The sequence below is a fragment of the Aotus nancymaae genome, unplaced genomic scaffold (assembly GCF_030222135.1).
Source record: "Aotus nancymaae isolate 86718 unplaced genomic scaffold, 86718_ANA_hifiasm-v0.15.2.pri h1tg000076l, whole genome shotgun sequence".
Lineage (NCBI taxonomy): Eukaryota > Metazoa > Chordata > Mammalia > Primates > Aotidae > Aotus > Aotus nancymaae.
In genome coordinates, this window is record NW_026988491.1 from 17,617,217 (window position 1) to 17,638,011 (window position 20,795).

At 49.4% G+C, this 20,795-nt stretch overlaps 1 protein-coding gene across 6 annotated transcripts in view; it reads right to left on the reverse strand.

Annotated features, from left to right (window-relative positions):
* PACSIN2 (protein kinase C and casein kinase substrate in neurons 2) overlaps positions 1-20,795 on the reverse strand; it is a 142,675-nt gene that overhangs the window by 46,850 nt on the left and 75,030 nt on the right. For 5 of the 6 annotated variants that reach the window (XR_010339396.1, XR_010339395.1, XM_064368167.1 and 2 more), the window contains exon 2: positions 12,469-12,605. The exons of the other annotated variant lie outside the window; for it this stretch is intronic. Coding sequence is in view for 3 of the 5 variants with exons in the window: in XM_064368167.1 (XP_064224237.1) it covers positions 12,469-12,528 (60 nt within the window). In the remaining 2 variants the exon portion in view is untranslated. The remainder of the gene's footprint in view (positions 1-12,468; positions 12,606-20,795) is intronic. 6 annotated transcript variants of the gene reach the window in all.

Sequence of the window (20,795 nt, forward strand, 5' to 3'; positions counted from 1 at the left end):
GACAGGAACAGTATTGATGAATGAGAGCCCCTCCTACCTGCCCCTATCCCAGCTCTCTGTTAAGTCTTGGCTCCTTTTCCCCATGGAAGCTTCTCTGATGCAGCCCGTCCTTGTTGGAGCACCAGTGTAGAGCACTGGCCCAGTCTACACCACCTGCACCCACAGACAGGGGAGACTTGTCTGAGGGCTCCTGCCATCTGGTCCAGCTAGGGGCTACAATGGCCCTTCCAAACACCGTCCCCATGCCCCTTGGGCCACAGCTCGTTTCAAAATTGCCTCGAGCACATTAGCCTCACTTCCCTAGCTAGACTGCAAGCCTCCCGGCAACAGGCACCACACACTGAGTGATTTTCACTAGTGACGGCATCATAATAGAGCATGCCCATACTCAGCCAGGTAGGGTACTGACAGTTTTACTTGCCACCCCACTTAATTTTGTGATAGTGCTAGCCAGGGGATATTATTGATGTCTATTTTTAAAAATTAAATTGAATTTTATTATTTTATTTGTGAGAAGGGCCTCACTCTATTTCCCAGGCTAGAGTGTGGTGGCACAATCAGAGGCATGACCCTCCTGGCTAAAGCAATCCTCCTGCTTCAGCCTCTGAGTAGCTGGGACCACAGGTATGTACCACCACACCTGGCTAATTTTTTATATTTTTTGTAGAGACAGGTTCTTACTATGTTGTCAGGGCTGATTTCCAACTCCTGGGCTCAAGCAATCCTCCCAATTGGGCCTCCCAAAGTGCTGGGATTACAGGCGTGGGTCACCGCAGGTGGCCTAGTGTCCCTATTTTACAGAAAAGGAAACTGAACTTTGAAGAGATACCGTCGCTCATGGTCATGCCGCAGCAGGAGAGGCCACCTGCCCAAACCTCCCTCGGGCCAGGATCAGAGCTAGTATAAACCGAGACTTACTGGTCAACATCACATGGTGTGTATACTTCCAGCCAGCTCTGTGGGCTCCAGCAAGAATCACAAACAGAATTCCAGACTCCAAGCAGCACACAGGCCCTGCTCCCATCCCCATCATACACCAACCATGTTCCCAGGAACCCCAAGCCTGTAAACTACTAGGACCTGTTGGCAAAGACGACCCTGATTTTAACCTCAGGATGATCATGCCCTTTAGTCTGTGGCCCTGAAGGCCCAAGCACAACAGCTGCTCCCTCTGCACCCTGGAGAGGAAGGGTCAAGGGTTAGCCAGCTGTGCCAAGCTGACCAACAGAAGAGCTCCTGGTGGTACCCCTCTCCAGGCAAGCCCATGGAACCAAAGTCAAATGTTTTATCCAAAGCTGACCAAGTATGCCAAGAAGCTCCAGCATCTCCTCTGTCAGCCTGGAAGACAAGCATGAGAGGCAACTCTTTAGGAATCCCTTGATTCCAGTTCTGCAGCTGTCAACAAGATGGGCGAAATGTGCTTCTGATATCTTGTTCAAATCCATCGGATTTCTCCGCCCTAACGGGACCTCCTTCCCTTCACCTACTTTCATGAGGGGAGCAGCACAGATCTGGCCCTGCCCTGAAATGTGTAACTTTATACAAGTTCCTCTCCATATATTTCTGTCCTTTTAGTTGTCAAGTAGAGTCAGAGCTATTCCTGTGAGGACCAAGTGCCCCTGGACAGGAGGCACTGCAGGGTAGGTTTCTTCCCAGCCAGCTGGGCTTTCCACCAGCCACGGCTATTGCCTGACAAGATCTAACTTCTTGCTAAGCCACTTCTTCACCCCGTCTGGGGGCCAGGGGTGGGGGTGGGGTGAGCCTTCACGATTCCAGGGTTTCTGATTGAAGCTGATGTTGGAGCTTCCTGGCATACCTGATCAGCTCTGGGTAAAACATTTGACTCTGGTTCCATAGGTTTACCTGGAAGAGCACCACCAGGGGGTTCTTCCTTCCGTGGCTCAGCTTGGACCAGCTGGCTCGCCCTTGTCCCTTCCTCTCCAGAGTGCAGAGGGAACAGTTTCCAGTCTGTTGATGCCACCAGCTGGCTGGCTCCCTGCCAAGCATTCATAATTCCATTTCCGAGTGTCTGGCAACACCCTCTTGCCACTCAGAGATATTTAATGAACAACCACTGTGTGTGAAGGGCCACGAGGCCCTAGGTATACAGCAGTGAACAAACTGCCATGACACTGTCCCTCATGGAACTGATGGCTAGAAAAATAAAGCAATGAGACAGTGACAAATTCTGAGAAGGAATACTCTGGGTACTCAGGGCTGCCTGGAGGAAGCGATGTTTGTGGCAAGAGCTGAAGGCAGCTCTGAGGCAAGGCCGCTTTCTGACAGCCAGAGGAAGATGCCACAAGGCCCGCGGAGAGTGAGCTGGGGGTGCTGCTGCCCCTGGGACACCTCCCCTACGGCTCACCCCTCCCCTGGTACCCTTTGTGGACATGTGCTGTCACATGCCAAAATGCATTAAAATAGTGGGTTCTGAGGGCAACTACTATGCCTCTATATGTCTCCATCATCCATGCCAGGCAGAGAGAGGGCATCCTATCTTCTCAGAGACCAAATGGTGCTGGGATCTGGGAGCTGGGATTTCCATTCCCTGTGGAAAGGAAGGGACTGGGAAGTTGCTGAGACCTCAGAGGCATGGCCAATGAAACAACTCGTGATCCTGTATCTATCCGTTGCTTTTCTGGTTTTGTTTTGTTTTTTTGAGACGGAGTTTCACTCTGTTACCAGGCTAGAGTGCAATGGTACGATCTTGGCTCATTGCAACCTCTGCCTCCCAGGTTCAAGCGATTCTCCTGCCTCAGCCTCCCAAGTAGCTAGGATTATAGGCGCCCGCCACTATGCTCAGCTAATTTTTGTATTTTTAGTAGAGACAGGGCTTCGCTATGTTGGCCAGGCTGGTCTAGAACTCTTGACCTCAGGTGATCTGCCTGCCTCAGCCTCCGAAAGTGCTGGGATTATAGGTGTGAGCCACCATGCCTGGCCTATTTATCAGTTCTTAATACTGTGGAGTCATACAAGCTCTCCCCATGGTACCTAAAAGGAATCAACTCTTAGCACATCATCAGCCAGTAACTGCATGGCTGAAGGATGAGCAGCTTCTGGTCCTTCTGCACATTCCTGAGAGAGTCAGGTAAACAGTGGGCTGCAGTGCCTCACTGGGCCTTCACTGCAGCTACAAAGCTTTCAGGGAAATCAAGGGCCTGAGTTACTTTATCCCTAAGCCTACCTGTGCCCCAGGCAGCTGGGAGGGCTCCAGGACTAAGTACCTTCTCCTCAGGACTGTGCCCTGCAGGGTCACTACCTCTCACCCACATCCCTGGGGAGGGTGTGCATGTGCCTGGCTGATGTTGTATCCTGTACACACCTGCCAGGCGTCTCCATGGTGACAGCTTCTGGAACTTTCTTCCAATCTAACCTAACCCCTACACTGAATCTTCCTTTCCAAACGGGGATGACTGTTGATCTTAGGGTTGTGAAATCTGTGATGTATGTTTGAAAACACCAAACAGTAACAGGTGTACTTGAAAAATCATCATGTCTGTGCCTTGCTTTCGGGTCTCAAACTGCATCCTCATTTCTATGGGATTCCACTCATCCTGGTCCCCAAAGTTCCTACCAGTTTGTCCACCACTGGGCTCCCAACTTGTCCCAGCCCTGGAATGAAGGCCCTAGCAGTTCCACACCTCAGTGCTACCTTGAACCACAACCCCAGACTACCACCTAACCTCACTGGGCCCCCCATCTGCAAATGAGGTGATGCTATTTAGGTTGCAGGACCCAAGAGGGTTAGAGACGCAGCTGGGTGCGGTGCCTCATGCCTGTAATCCTAGGACTTTGGGAGGCCGAGGTGGGTGGATCACCTGAGGTCAGGAGTTCAAGACCAGCCTGGCCATCATGGTGAAACCCCATCTTAAAAAAAAAAAAGAAGAAGAAGAAGAGACAGAGACGGATGCTCCCCGCCTAGGCCTGGACCTGCTGCTATTGTTTTATCAACAGATGCAGCTTCCAAATCACCTTGAGTCTGATCTGCAATCCTGGCTCGATTCTGACCCAGCGCTAGTCCTGTCCTTTCCTCGGGGCCTTACTTCTGTCCCAACTCTGGGTTTTCAGTTCTTGCCCCCAACACTGACTGGCCCTAACCTCTGTTCCTGAAACCTGTATCTACCCTGAAAGCACCCCTCGTTGTTTGATAATTTAAAAGCACGAATCCCAGATTTTGACAACCTAAAAGGCCAATTGAGTTATTAATCTTTAACTGAAATGTTCAAAACGACAAAATAAAAAACAGATGAAATAGAAACCCAGAAACTGCAATTTTCAGATCCTAACTCCAAAGGCAGAACACGTAAGATAAATAACGTAGAGTGGAAGGATGCGTCTACGCACGGCTGTGTGGAACTCAACTCCTCCTAGAGGCCGCTTGCTGGCCAGGTTCCCCACACTCTGCTCCCTTGGTGTGTGTCGTGCATGTTACACCGATGTCGTAAAGGCCCGGCGATACCCTACACACGTGCCACCCTGTGTGCCACGGCCCCCAAGACCCTACTGTGGAGCTCTGGGTCTCTGGGAAGAAGTGTGCTCCTCACTCGCCTTCAGCCAAGCACCCAGCAAGTGGCAGGAGTTTGGCCCGTGGCTGCCGTTTTTGCTCTCCTTTGCTCCCCAGGGAAGCGCCCACTGACGCAGGCACCACCTTCCTGGAAGAGCCGTCATGATGAGGTCATTTGCCCGGTCCCTAAACTTGCTGAAGACCCGAGGCTTTTGGCAGAAACCCCAAGGCAACCCCTGACTGATGGGGAGTGTGAGAGACATCCAAGACTGGCTCAATCCAAAGCCAGATGACCTAGTGGGGAAATTGCCAGCCAGGAAAAGCTGGAGGAGCAATTCTTCCAGGAAGCCTCCCCGCCTCCTTCTGTTCCCTTCCTCTCCCCAGTTTGGGCTTCCACAGCCCCCCATGCCCTACTCCAGTCTACTTCCACCCTGGACCTAGCCCCCTGCATCCGAATCCCAGTTTACTCCATGACTCCTGTTACTCTGCCAGTCCCCACTACTGGACTGTGGGCTCCTCTCCCCATCTCTGTACCAGGGCACCCCAGCTCTACCCCCTACACTGTGCCCAGCCCAAACAATCATTTATCCACACATGCCTCCATGGAGCTAAGCCACCATAGTCTAATGAGTACTACAGAGAACACCTGCTCTAAAATGACAGCAGATTTGTTACGGAGTAGAAAGGAAAAATATGTCTCTTAAACAGCTTTAGAAAGTTACTCTGACATCACTGAAATCAAATGAGAAAATAAAATTTTATCCTCAAAAGACAAGCTTCTTGACAGCACAAAACCCTGAAGTGCTAAATTCCCTCAAGGCAAAAAGAACTCTTTCTCTGCATTTTGAATGATGGCATTTAGACAGGGGAGACAGGTCTGCCTGCACAACAGAAGGAAAGGCGACCTCATTCATCCATCCACCTTTTCCTGTCTCTGCATGTGCCACGCTCCCATGTGTGGCTGCAGAAACAGTAAATGTAGAGAGGATGCTGAGAGAGCACTCGGGCTTGGGAGTCATTGAGACTTGGCCCTACCATGCAGGTGCCCTGTGACCCCAGACAAGATAAACTCTGGGTGTCAGCATGCTCATCGGTGCTGCTGGCCCAGTGCCAACAACCAGCAAGTGCCCTCCCTGGCCTGGAAAGTCCATCACAGAACAGCAACAGGTCATGACTGCTGGCTGAGCCTGACCTGCAACAGTGTACACTGAATTCTGCTTTCTCTTCCTCCACTGAAAGTGGAACTTGATTTTTCCCAGTATCAGGAATGACTAAGCACACAGGCCGAACACAATGTTGTAGATGGCATACATCAAAGGGCATGAGCTGAAAGCAAAATGACAGATTCGATGGCCTGCGGCAGCCAGCCAAAATAAACTCCCCGGCTGGCTCCCTGCAGTGCTCCTGGTGGATGGGTAAAGGGGACTCGTGTGGGCCGGGGCTGGTCCCTGCCATGTCTGCCCTGCATGCAGGGGGCCACTGTGGGAACCAGGCTAGTTCTGAACCCAGCAGGAGAGGTTCCTGTGAGACCTTGAGTCACATCTACCTAACTACCCACCGCCACCCACTCCTTCATGTATGTAAGTCCCTCCCATGACCTAGGGAACATCGGCCATGGACAGAGATGGCAGCAGTGCTGAAAACTGTCCAAGGGAAAGGGCAGTCACTTGTGGAACTGTCTCGGTGCTGTTGCTGGCCTGTGAGCTTCAAGAAAACAGGGACTGGCCCTGTCACATTCACCTCTGCATCCCAGCCCCAAGCTCAGGCCAGGTAGTGGGCGGGGTGCTAAATCCAGACAGCCTGAACTGACTGACCAGTGGGGACAAAGCACAGCTTGGTTAAAACCCATCACATCATTAGAAAAACCTCCATTACTGGGTGGAGATTGGACAGCAAAGGCTCCTTTCTGCTCTAATCTCAATGTTAAAGTTGAGATTAGAGCAGGCAAGTGTCCAATGTTGACTTCTACGTGTTTTCATAAACATCCAAGCATTGCTCAGGTTGTGTATTCTGAACTGTGAAAACCACCCATTTAAAAACACATAATTCTGAAGAGTCATGAGGTTCATGGTCAGCCAAACTTGGCCAAGACAAAGGCAGCCCACATGTTGAGGGCCCTGATCTGCCCCACAGGATGACAAAGCCTATCTGAAACGTAATGGAAACGTCCAGTATAGTTCAGAGGGAGGGTCACCCAACACAGAAGGACAGGCTCTTAGGAAAACTATTTTCTCACTGGCTTAGAAGAAATTCACATGAATACAACTCATTCCTGAAAAAGGTAGGTAGAGAGTGCTCTGAAGAGTGGGCTGTAGCAGCCTGTTCAGAAATCCCAGGATGGCCAAATGCCATCAGAAACGCAACCCTCCCCAAAATAAGGATAAGAACCTTAAACGAAGATTATGCAATATATACCATGTCTCTATTTTGTGTGTAACATCAGGGTAGGATAAAGAGTTTTTGCCAAAAAAGAAAAAAACTACCACACACAATTTTAGCCTCTTTGCGGGTGTTCTCTGTAGTTCTTACAACCATCCTGGGAAGTAGGAAATTAATGCCATGTTACAGGCTAGGAAATGCTGGCTAGCACAGGGAAGACTGCCCAAGCCTGCCCAGAGGAGTCAGGGAAGGCTCTTCCTTTCCCAGAGCAGCTCCCTAGGAAAGAGATCAAAGTCTGGGTGGAGGAAAGAATCCTCCAAGCCACACCAGGCTGGGATGCAGATCTTTGTGGATGGGAGCCAAGGGTGGCTCAGCTTCGCTGGAGCCCAGGGCAGAGATTCTCAGGAAGGGCCAGGGAGTCCAGCTGGCTGTCAACTCATGCTAGTATCTTAGCCATGCTAAAGGGTATGGTTCTATTTTGAAGGTGATGCAGAAAACTGAAGCTTCTCAGCAGGGCAGGGAGCCATCCACTCTGCTTTTCTAGATGGGCTACCTGGCAGTGGGGTGGAGACTGAGGAGCTGATGCCTTAATCCTTGTTCATGGTTCAGCAGATACTAGTTTGGTGGAAAGAAATAATTCATGGTAATTTTTAGAAACTTTAGTGAAACTAATGTGGGCCACTAAGCTAGCAGCCGTGTTTGGGCACAGTGGGGTGATAACTAAGCTGATACACACTCTGTTCCAAGGAGGCTGTGGATGTGGGCATGCTGCTCCTGCAGGGCTGGCAAAGGCAAGCCATCACACGGAAAAGTCGTTGGGGTCAGCGTGCATGGAGGCGGCTGGAGAGTAGGCAGAGCTGGTCACTGCTGCTGAGCATGAGGCATACTGACATTAGCTCGCTTCATGCTTGCACTCAGGGCACCGCTCTGACACCTCCAGTCTGCTCTCCACGTAATGCTGGCTCTAGGAGGCCCGAGACTGTGTTCTCATGTGGGGCGCCCAGGACTTAGCCCAAGGCCTGGGCCATTGCAGCTTCTAAATATGTGTCCTATAAAATTGGTGTGGAAGGATGGAGAAAGTGCATACCATTCCACATGGACAATGTATACAGAGGCGTTTTCACGTGACGAGCTGTCCTGCAGTGCTAGAGTCTGAGGGAAACCAGCCCGACTCAGAGCAAATTACAAACAACCTATAAGGAGCGCCTTCCTGGCAGGGAACGGTCAATGCTGAGAGTCACATGCCAACTCTTCAGGGCTAACATTCTCAGAATATTTGATGCAAGATACCTATGTTATCTTCATCTCCCCAAATATTCTTCTTCTTCTCAGGGGCTCTTTGTACCCACAAGACAGTGCAGAGAGGTCAGACCCAGTCTGGGTTCATCCAGGAGATCTGAGCTCTAATGCACAGAGAGCTGATAGCTGAGCAGAAATCCCATCTGTGGGGAGCTTTTGTTCAGGCAGACTCAGGCTCCAGTTCCTAAAATAAGCAGTGCCTGCCCTCCTAGCCTGGCCCCCAAGGAGCCCTCAGAGATCCAGGCAGCACCGGTGACACTTGAAAAGCCCATGGCTCACAGCCCAGGCCCTTTGGTACACCAGCTCCCAGAACCGCAGGGAAGGCCTGGAAGCAGTGCCCAGAGGCAGAGAGGCAGGAGGAGGACCCCCGGCTCCTGGAACAAGTCAGAAAAACTTGCCAGAAGCAACCAATCTGCCCCATGCCCTGCCATGAAGCCTGTGGGCAGACCAGGCCAGGCCTGGACCGGCTGAGGGAGCACCCACTTGGGGAACCGCCTCCACTTGGCCCCTGCCACTCTAATCCCACACAACTTCCCATCGTGCTCCAAAACTGGCCCTTAGCTCAAAAAAGGTCAAGGTCCTCAGTCCTCTTTAAGATTACAATCAGGCTACAGACATGGTTCCAGCCTGGAATACCATCCCTCTACCTGTTCCCAATTCTTGGCCCAACCCTACTCAACCACAGGCCTTCTCTGCTGACTCCCCTCAGCAGACCATGTCACTGAGAGGCAGAGCTGGGGGTGGTCCCGCCTGCTCTCATACTCCATAAGCACCTTCTTTGTGGGAACTGATCCCCTCTCCTCTCTTCCTCTTTTTTCTTTTTTCCATAAATCTACAGGGTCGGGGAATGTGAGAGGTTCTCCTTCTGAATATGCATTAAATACCTCTATTCAGTATTAAGTCCCTGAGGGTAACCTCTCCTCTCACAGATCAGTATGAGTTCCTTCATTCGTCTAGCAAGCATCCAAGTATAGGGATATTCCAGGCTTCCATGCTGCCTTTCCTGCCCCTTCCCCCAGGTGAACTCCAGCAAATCCTACAGCACCTGGCATGATGACCTGCTAAGGTCTATCTTATTCCTCCAAATGTCACACCAAAGGCCCCTGGAGGACACAGCCACACAGAAAATGGCTCTGGAATGACATATTCCAGTTACTACCCCTTGGGAATGACATATTCCCAAGTATCCATGGAAAGGAGTAAAATTAAACACAGAAAGCTTTTCCATCTCAAGACCACAGGCTTTCTTTGGAAAAGTGTCCTTCCATGGGAAAGAGGAGCTTGCTGTCTGCCTGGGAAGATGTGCAGTTGGCAGTGTGCACCTGAGTTTCTCAGAGACCCTGCAGGTCAGTGCGCTGAGCAGTCGCCCCGCCACTCAACGAACATCCGTCATGGAGGAAGCAGACGACAGCAGCGCTGCAGAGTTGATACCAGCTGGAGAGTCATTTCAGGGACAGCATCACAAGCTTAGCAGAGCCCGCTTGAGCATTTTTGGGCAAAAGGAGATAGATATGTTTGTCTACTGACATTACTGCGGTTGAGAATTTAACAGGGAACATAAGAGCTTAATTACTGGACTTGTTAAAGCTACTTGATTTACTATATGCTGACAATATACACTGGCAACGTTCACCTAAATGTTTTTTAACAAGCAGCTGAAGATGTCCATAATAGCACTATGTTTAGCTACGCAATTTTCCCAGCAGTTTCTGCCACCAAGTGGGTAATTAAGACAATGCCACCAAGGGCACACAGAAACAGACATCGAGTGTGTGCACGGACTCCCTCAGCTCCCATGTCAGAGGGAAGGGTCCCCCATCAGCCTTGCCCTGATGCCCTAAAACAAACACATGTATTCATTCTTTTAACCCTCATAATACTAGTATGTGGGTACCATTATTACCCCCATCTTATGGATGGGGAAATGAAGGCAAAGAAAATCAGCAACTTGCCCAAAGCCATACATAGGAAGTAAGTGATCAGGCCAGTAGTCAAACCCAGACCTCTGGTTCCAAAGCAATGTCTTCACCTGTCCTCATTGCCTCTCCCGGCCCATCCCTCACAAGGAAGGGCCTTTTGAGTGTGCTTGTCCTGTCTGCACCATCACCAAGCTCAAGGCAGGGACTGATTGATGCTAGCCAGCAATGTCACTACAGTTACAAAGAGAGGCTCCCCATAACTGGAAAGGTTTCTATCTATAGTTAGTTTTGGTTCAGTGGTGAGAACAAGGGCCTGCATTTCTAAAGGCCAGCATCATGGGAGCTCACAGGAAGGCTTTGCACAGCTGTCGCTGGCTCCATGAGTGCTCCTATGACACTGATGAGGCCACAGTCTCTCTGGGGGCCAGCCAGCAGGACCTGATTACTGTGAACCTATACCTGCAGGTGGGGGCAGAGGCAGTCCTGAATTCTAGCACTGTTGCAGGAGCACCTCCAAACCACATCTTGTAACTGCTGATTCTAATACAGCTTCATCTAGTTTCACCGCCAACCTTCCTGCCATGCTGTGAGATGTGGCTGGTGACCTGTTTGACTGTCCCAGCTCCTGCCACTCTTGCTGTCTTAAGTGAAATATTTCCCACGTAGATGTGCCTCTCCAGCTGCTGAAATTTGAGCTGGGTACTCCCTCAGCCCTCCAGAAGGATGCCACCAGCCGAGGGGTGGCAGCAGAGAGGGCTTGTATGCTCTGTGCTTTTCCGCATTTACTGCTGCTGTGGCAGAAGCCAGCTCCTGGAGGGCAGGGACTCTGTGTGTCATATCTCTTGCCTAGCACACTATAGGTACTCAGTAAACATACTTTTAACAAAAGGTATTCGGCTAAAAGTCAATGATGATCTTTTTGTCCAAGACACAGGGAAAAATGTGTTGACAGAGTTTTGAGCTCCTTGCCCATCTTTTTTTAAAACTTGGGCACCTGTGATCACTTGTCTATATCACAATGCGTATCACTGTGATCATTTGTTTGGAAAATGACTGCATGCCAGCCCACAGCAAACACCAGGGCATCACCCTCATCTCTTCTCCCACTTGTCTATATCACAATGCGTATCACTGTGATCATTTGTTTGGAAAATGACTGCATGCCAGCCCACAGCAAACACCAGGGCATCACCCTCATCTCTTCTACCACTGGAGCCTCCTGTATCATTGCCATCCATGTTCTTATCTTATCTGGCAGCCCCCCTCAGAGGCCAACAGTATCCCCCACTTCACAGATGAAGATCGCGGGGCTCAGATCAGTTGGGCAACTTGCCCAAGGTCACACAGCTAGCAACAGCACAGCTGGGATCAGAGCTCAGAGTTTTCTAAAAAGAAAATCCCATAGCCTTGCTATTCCCTGAGAAGCCTAGGGCAGAGACCAACTGCTCTGGGAGAAAACTTTCTGCTGCTGAAACATGGGCTGAGGCGACTCCAGGAGGGCCCTGGCTAGTAGCATAGGATTCCACAGAAAGAGGCTTCTGCAAAGCCTCTTTCCATGAAGGCTACAACTGCCAGAAAAGCTCCAGGGGTTTTGCCACATGGCCAAAATTAGACCAAAAATTGACTCCTGTAGGCCCAGCTACTCAGTAGGCTGAGGTGGGAGGATGGCTTGAGCCCAGGAGATCAAGGCTTAGTGAGCCATGATAGTACCACTGCACTTACAGCCTGTGCAACAGAGCAAGACCTCAACTCTTAAAAAACAAAAAAAAAGATGTACTCTACATTAACCAGCAGGCAAGAAAATTACGTGGGACTCAGGAACAACGACTCCCGTCCTCCACCACCGCAAAAAACAAAAATAATCGAATCAGGAAGAGAGCTAATCAAGGGTATAGACTGGCGGCAGATGCTCTAACAAGTTCGAAGGCATTTGCCCTCTGGCCACTAGCCTGTGCTGTCCAGCATGATGTCAAATCACAGCCCTCTGTGTTTCTACATGAAACTCAACAGTAAAGTGCCTCGCAGGATAAGCCGAGCAATTAGTGTCTATCACTCCCAGTCACACCATGGCAAACACAAAAAGGAAGGTGATCGCCAAGACCTTTCGTGAACATCCCTAGCCTGTGTAAGTCTCAGACTTTCCTAGCGAGGTGAGTTCACTGCCTTCAATGATGGCTAAGGCGTACCTGAACTGGCTAAAAACAGGTGTCCACACTTTTACTGCTGCTGTCTAGGTCTGACTCCAAGTGCCTGGCTGGTTTTGGGGTATGTTCGCCTCATTTCCCAACCTCCACCAAAAAAACAAAAGGCCTGCCAGGCGCTATTGGCCTGGCCACTTCATTCACTGGAAGAAAGCTGGTGCGTTACCTCCCAGAAGCTGTCGCTTGAAACTTCTACTCCAATGGAATCATCATAAGCGACAGACATTTCTTTAAAGGCTGAGGGAGCAGCAAAGTAGACGTAGTCAGGGGTCAACTTCGGATGCTCAAAATCTATAGACAAACCTATAAACAAAAAACATATATCATTGTGGTTTTTACATTCCCAACGTAAAGAAACAAGTCATCTCTATTTTACAACTTCCCCTTTCTAATCACTGTCTTCAGTATGGAGCAGTCTATAACATTTCCTTTAGGTGGGAGAAAGTCAATAAATAGACTCTAAACAGCACTGGGCGCATATGTGTATGTGTACGGTAGGGGGTGGGGGGTGCATGTGCATTAAAGCAGGCAGAGTCCTTGGGTCTCTGGGCTCGCCCATCCTGGCCTACTGTACCTACACGGCAGGGCTAGGACCTGGGATAAAACGTGAGTGGAGGTAATCCCACCTTTGACACCTGACTCCCCTCTCCAGAGTGCCCACCACATTCCACTTGAGCACTGTCCCCACTCAACTCCATCTTTACTGACTCAGCCAGTGAAGCCCCGAATTCAGACCAGTTTGTTTTGACACTGTCTGTATGTGGCTCAGCTGGAAAGCTAAATGGATCACTTCTGAGTAACAGATTCAGCAATCTATAATCCAGGTAAGGGTAATGGGGGCAATTATTTCTCCTGTTGGAGGGAAGAAACTGAAGGACTCCCATAAGCACAAAGCACACCTTGCTGGAATGACCTGTCCATGGCCGAGATGAAACCGTCTGACTTTTGGTGAAAAGGTGACTCCACCTTTCTTTACCTTACCCTGTGTTCAGAACACACAGCCAGAGACCCAAGACCTTCCTCACTGCCACAGTCAACAGTCCAAAGCCTTAGCTTAGCAACAGGAAGGGGTGACATAGAGTGACCAACATGTTTTGAGCACCAACAAGGTACAAGACTTTGTTCTAGGTCCTGTTCCACGTGTTATCACAAGAATCTTCATGATTCTCTGTGAGAGCCTGGAAATGCAGGAAGAAACACAGACTCCAGAGTCAGGCTGCCTGGGCTTGAATCCCAGAGCCATTACTTATGATCTGGGCAACAGCGGGCAAGTTACCTATCCTCTCTGTGTCTCGCTTGGCTTATCTGTAAAAGAGAGACAATAATGGAACCTACATTACAGAACTGTTGTGAGTCAGATACATAGAAGGGCTTAAAACAATACTTGGTCCTCAGTAAGTGCTATGAACATAGTACATAATGAATCGTTGTTGCCACTATAGTTATTGTATAGTAATTATTATTACTATCATTACTTCTGTCTCTAAAGTCAAAAAAATTGATGTTCAGTAATTTGCCCACAGTTGTCCAAGTAATGGGTGGTGGAGACTAGTATTCAACACCAGTTCTGCCCGCTTGCTAAGGTAATATTTTCTCCATTACACCAAGATGTTTTCCAAAAGCAACCTCAAAGTTAAGTAAATTAGGCTTCCTATAACCTAAAATTGAATTGCTAATTAAAAGGGCTTAATCTGGTAGACTGCAGGGCTTCTAAAGGTAAACACACTACTATGCAGCAATAGAACAAGGTACAGAACAGATAACCATACTTCAAAGTCAAGTCCTCCAAAGACATTGCCGCTGTGATGAGACAGGTGCAGGACTAGGCATGCTCCTAACCAGGCTCTCATAAAGACAGCGCCAGCAAGGGGTTCTCCTACGCTGCCTGGGGCTCTGCTTCAAAATCATCCGGGCAGCGTGTCATTCAAACCACTAGGATTCACAGAGGCTGGACAGGCCACTTGGCCTGGGCCCTAATGCCACCTCTCACAGAAATTTTTTTTTTTTTTTTTTTTGAGATGGAATCTGGCTCTGTTGCTCAGGCTGGAGTGCAGTAGTGCAATCTCAGCTCACTCCATCTCTGCTTCCAAGGTTCAAGTGACTCTCATGCCTCAGCCTCCCCAGTAGCTTGGATTACAGGTGTGCACCACCATGCCCAGCTAATTTTTATATTTTTTAGTAGAGATGGGGTTTCAGCATGTTGGCCAGGCTGGTCTCGAACTCCTGACCTCAAGTGATCCACCCACCTTGGCCTCCCAAAGGGCTGGGATTATAGGTGTGAGCCTTTTTTTCTGTGGAATCCTATGCTACTAGCCAGGGCCCTCCTGGAGTCGCCTCAGCCCATGTTTCAGCAGCAGAAAGTTTTCTCCCAGAGCAGTTGGTCTCTGCCCTAGGCTTCTCAGGGAATAGCAAGGCTATGGGATCAGGTGAGTCTCAAAGTGGCCCAATCAAGCCACCAGCTGGGCTGCGTGACCAGCCATGGGAGCAGCTGCAGGGAACAGCAGGTCCCTGCTCCAGACTGAGAGGCAGCTTGACACCTGAGTCACTTGGGCAGAGAAATTCAGATTCTGTCTGGATACAGCTGTAGTCTTGACAGTTCTGCACAAGACTGAATGATTGACTGGTTGGTTGGTTGGTTGACTGACAAAGCATCTTGTCTGTCACTCAGGCTGGAGTGCAGTGGCATGATCACAGCTCACTGCAGCCTCAAACTCATGGGCTCAAGCAATCCTCTTGCCTCAGCCTCCTGAGTAGCTGAGACTATAGGCACATGCTACCAGGCCCAGCTAATTAAAAAAAATTTTTTTTGTGGCGACTGAGGTCTAACTGTTGCCCAGGCTGGTCTCAAACTCCTGAGCTCAAGCAATTCTCCTGCCTGGCCTCCCAAAGTGCTGAGATTACAGGTATGAGTCACCGCACCGGGCCTAAGATTTAAAAGCCCACTAAGTGCCAGGAGCCAAGGAGAGGCTCAGCACAGTGGTCAGCCTTTAGGACTAAGAACCTGAATCACTGAGGAGAGAGGTAATATTACCAAGATTCTGGGTCTGCCAAGGGCATCAGACAGGACATATCCTCTTAGCTGACCAAAAGGAACAAAGGAGTGATCAGTGAGGGGAAGCAACATACCCAGGTCACGTGGTAGCAAAGTTGGGAAAGGCCCATACTTGTTCACTTTCCTTCTGTCTGGGACCAGGATCTCATCACAGCACTGCACTAAGCAACAGTGACATCCTGTAGAATGTCTTCAGGTCCAATGAGGGACAAGCATACCCCATGGGCATCCCCTGTGGCCACAGCTCAATCTGTAATGCCATCAGCTCAACTATCACCATGTGCACTACTTAGAGTTCATCTTACTGCTCAGCCAGCTCCCTGTCACAAATCTGTCACCTCCCAACTTAGACATTCTCCAAGGTTAGATATGAACATCTTTATTAAGTAAAACAGAATTAGGAAGACAATTCTCTTTTTATAAAATTGCACAAGGCATTTCAGACCCAAGAGAAGTGTCTGGTTGATCATTAAGATGAACTCAAAGTAGTGCGCATGGTGATAGGAGGGAGACTGTTCCTGCACGCTCTAGGCCTGAACCCGCTCTCACAGGCTACCCTGGGAGCCATGAAGATGAACCAGAAGCACGCTGTCCGAATTCCAACAAGTGATTTTGAAATAAACCTTCAGGATGGGGTGGTATGTGCTGAGTTATTCTGGATTATTTCTCATCACAATAGGAAAAAACAGGTAAGAAAATGTTTCCCATGTGTGTCTTTCCCAAAATAATGACATTACAGCATGACTATTTTAGTGTCATTTTTTTTTTGAAATAAATTCAAGAGAGGCAGACACACCTCCTTCTCCTTCCTCCCAAAGGCCTGCTGAATTAAGAGGTGGAAACTGTAACAACGCAGAAACAAGGCTGCGCAGCAGGACATGCTGGAAGAGGGTGGCCAGGTGTGTGCCGGGAGAAGAAAATCACCTAAAAACACCAGTGATGGGGACAGGCCTTGGCAGGGCAGGAACAGCAAGCTCAGGGTTGAGAAATGCAAAGTTGTGTGTGGCAGTGGTAAGGGTCAATTAACACAAATTATCATGGTCTTTTTTTTTTTTTGAGACAAGTCTGTTGCCTAGGCTGAGGTGCAGTGGTGTGATCTCAGCTCACTGCAGCCTCAACTTGCCATTACCCATCCAGGTCTTTTTTTTTTTTTTTAACTTTTTGAGACAGAGTCTTGTTCTGTCACCCAGGCTGGAGTGCAGTGGTGTGATCACAGCTCACTGCAGCCTTGACCTCTTGGGCTCAATTGATCCTCCCACCCTGGCCTCCCCAGTAGCTAGAACCACAGGCATGTAATGCCCAGCTAATTTTTGTATCTCCAGTACAGACGAGATTTCGTCATATTGCCCAGGCCGGTCTTCAACTCCTGGGCTCAAGTGATCAATTGTGCCCGGCCCAGGGTCATTTTTAAAACTGCCTTTGGAGCCAAGCCATCAAGTGCAGATGCCTTTCATGGAAGCCCACCTGGGGCCTTGCCCAGCCTTTTGCAGAGGTGCGGCTACTCTCCCATTTAGGGGAAGGGCCAAGAGGGAACCAGCTCAGCTTCCTATGCCATCAGCCCTGTCCCTCCTTTATAAAGTTCAAACTCACATCTGGGGAAAACAGATACATCAGGGAACAAGAGAGAAATTCTGAGGAAACCTGAGGAGAATTCTGAGAGACTCAAAAGGTTATGTATCCATAAAACAACCCAGAGGCTGCTATGAAAAGGGAGCAATCAGAAACCAGAAAATAGCTTTTCTAACTTTTGGGAACTTCATTTATAAGCTTTTTTTTTTCTGAGACAGAGTCTTGCTCTGTCGTTGCCCAGGATGGAGTGCATGGTGTGATCTCGGCTCACTGCAACCTCTGCCTCCAGGGTTCAAGTGATTCTCCTGACTCAGCCTCCCGAGTAGCTGGAATTACAGGTGCCTGCCACCATGCCTGGCTAATTTTTGTATTTTTAGTAGAGACAGGGTTTCACCATGTTGGTTGGCCAGGCTGGTCTTGAACTCCTGACCTCAGGGGATCCACCTGCCTCGGCCTCCCAAAGTGCTGGGACTACAGGTGTGAACCACTGCACCGTTTTGTTCTAAGGAGCTCTCCTCAGGAATTTGGGAAATGACTGAGGCATTGAAACGGTTCCAGATCTCAGATTCCAGTGACTTCTGTCAACAATGTACGTAAGCACGGTGAGTCAGAGCCATTCCTTAGATGGTGCGCAGAGTCTCAGAGGTTAATAGAGTTGCCAAGGTGCCCTTGGCCCAGGCTGGAAGCTGGCATAACCTCCTTCTGCCCCTTTGGGCTTGATAACAGGTATCAGGTAAACAAATGATGTATTACACAAGGACATCTAGCTCCCCCTTAATACCCTTAATTTATTCCACAACCAGACAAAAGAACAGGTCATTTTTTTAGGCCAAAAGGCTACTTTCATAAAGCAACAACATTCTGAGTGAAAAGACCATGTTGCTCATTTCTCCTGAACGCTGGGACAAAGTCCCCCCTCTAATCCTCTAACTGCAGAGGCAGGTAGAGCAGGCATCCTTGCTGCCCTGGCCCCAGCACAGCTGGCTGGCTGGGTTCTGGCTGCTCCACGTGCCTCGAGCTGAGCACAGACTGACCTGCAGCTTGTTTCCTCTTCATTATCTGAGGGTCGTCTTCATTATGTGAGGGGAGATTCTTTAGTAACTGGAAAATAACCATTTATTCTAAGCCACTGTTTGGCCCAAGGTGAGAGGATCCTTTGATAAGGGACATATTTATCCATTTGTTCTACGAACACTTACCATGTGCCAGTATTCTTCTTTTTTTTTTTTTTTTTTGAGACGGAGTTTCGCTCTTGTTACCCAGGCTGGAGTGCAATGGCGCGATCTCGGCTCACCGCAACCTCCGCCTCCTGGGTTCAGGCAATTCTCCTGCCTCAGCCTCCTGAGTAGCTGGGATTACAGGCACGCGCCACCGTGCCCAGCTAATTTTTTGTATTTTAGTAGAGACGGGGTTTCACCATGCTGACCAGGATGGTCTTGATCTCTCGACCTCGTGATCCACCCGCCTCGGCCTCCCAAAGTGCTGGGATTACAGGCTTGAGCCACCGCGCCCGGCCGTGCCAGTATTCTTCTAAGCTTGGGAGGGGGCAGTGAACAAGACAGACCAGGTCCCTGCCCTCCTGGGGCTGACATTCTACTAGGGCAGACTGGCACACAGCAAAGTAAAAACAGCTATATGGTGTGAAAAGCACCAGAACACAGAGCAGTAGCGTACTCTAAAAGACCCAGGGTTGGGGGCAGGCTTACTGAGACAGAATGCGACCTCTCTGAGGACAGGAGAAAATGGGCAGTAGGCATGAAAAGGACAGGGGAGGGGTCTTTCAGGAAGAGGCAGGGAGTGTTGTGCCTGTCCCAGCAACCAGCAAAGCAGAAGCCCACATGCTTGTGTGAGGGCAGGAGGCACTTTAGAAATAATTGGGTTTCACAGATAAGCTGCATGGTAACTCAGTGTTTTATATCCGCGCTACTGATTTTAAAACTTAGAACATATTCATTTAATAATTGTCCGCAGAACTACAGCTGTTTGATTGCTGCATAACTTCTCAATGCATATATATCTCAACACAGGGGCACTGTTGAGAACAGACTGAAGTTGGATTGTTCAAAATGCAAGGCAGACCACCCTGCTGCTCTTATTAAGCCTCTCATCCAGTGTAAAAGCCCAGGTCCTCCCAGCCTGCATCTGCTCACCTCCACTGAACTACTTCATCCTCAACTGTTCCTTCCAAAAATTTATCCTGAGTGTGGTGGCTCATGCCTGTAATTCCAGCACTTTGAGAAGTCGAGGTGGGAGGTCTGCTTGAAGCCACAAATTCAAGACCAGCCTAGGCAAGATGGTGAGACCCCATCTCTAAATTAAACAAAACAGTAAAATTAGCCAGGTGTGGTAGGGCACGCCTGTAGTCCCAGCTACTCAGGAGGCTGAGGTGAGAGGACTGCTTGAGCCCAGGGATTTGAGGCAGCAGTGAGTTATGATTGTGCCACTGCACTTCAGTTTGGGTGATAAAGCGAGACCAGGTCTCTAAAAAAAAAAACCCTGGAGAATATCCAACTTTATTTCATGAATAGCCCTGTACTGGAAGGAAGGGGGGTTCCCACAAGATCCCCCCACCCAGCTTTAGGGAGAAGGAGGGGTCCATGAGCACCTCCTGGACCACCTTGCCTCCAAAGCCCAAGGAGATGATCAGACCCACTGCCTCTCTCCACCATCACTGCCACTATCACCTCTCCTCTGTGTGGGCGCAGCCATCTGCTCCCTAACAGGGCTCCCAGCTTCCCACAGTAACTCAGCGTTTTGCATCCGCGCTACTGGTTTTAAAAATTAGAGCATATTCATTTCATAACTGTCCATAGAACTGTAGCTGTGCGTCCTGTTGCATGCCTTCTCAATGTATGATATATTTAACAATCCGACTTCAGTCTGTTCTCAACACAGTGACCCTCTCAAAATGCAAGGCAGACCACATTGCTGCTCTTAAGCCCTTTGTGCAGAGTAAAAGCCCAGGTCCTCCCAGCCGCATCTACTCACCTCCACTCAGCTACTTCATCCTCAGACCCTGCTCTGCAACCCTCTGCCGCTGCTGCTCACCCTATGCCATGCTCCACTAGGCTCCTCTGCTGGTCCTGGCACTGCCAGCAGCAGCCAATTTGCTCGTCTCCTCCCTGAAATGGTCTCCCTCTTGCCCCACAGGCCTGGTATCAGCCCCCACCCCAGTGAGGTCTTTTCTAACCCTGCCCCAGCCCCCTCAGGCCCCTCCCTGCTTTATTTTTCTCTCCCAACCACTTATGACCTCCTAACAAGCTACATAATTTATATAACTGTTTTATTTCTTGTCTGCCCCTCTAGAATGTCAGCTCTAGGGCTGGGCACGGTGGCTCATGCCTGTAATCCCAGCACTTTGGGAGGCCGAGCAGGTGGATCACTTGAGGTCAGGAGTTTTAAGACCAGCCTGGCCAACACGGTGAAACCCCATCTCTACTAAAAATAAAAAAATTAGCTGGGTGTGGTGCTGTGCACCTGTAGTCCTAGCTACTCAGGAGGCTAAGGCAGGAGAATCATTTGAACCTGTGAGGCAGAGGTTGCAGTGAGCCAAGACTGCGCCACTGCACACCAGCCTGGGCAACAAAGCAAGACTCCGTCTCAAAAAAAAGAAAAAAAGAAAAAAGAATGTCCAGCTCTAGGAGGGCAGGGATATTTGTCAGTTGTGCTCACTGCTACCCAGCATCCAGTATCAAACACAGAGCAGTCACTCTGTAAATTGCTGGATGAATTCAGTATGAGAAAAGTTTAAAAGTCTGGGTAATTTTGATTTATGGAGACTGAAGATTCAAATGGAAAATAATACAAGCATTTATGTTAAGATGCTATAACGCTAGTGGTTAGAATTCTTTAATAAACACTATTGCACAACT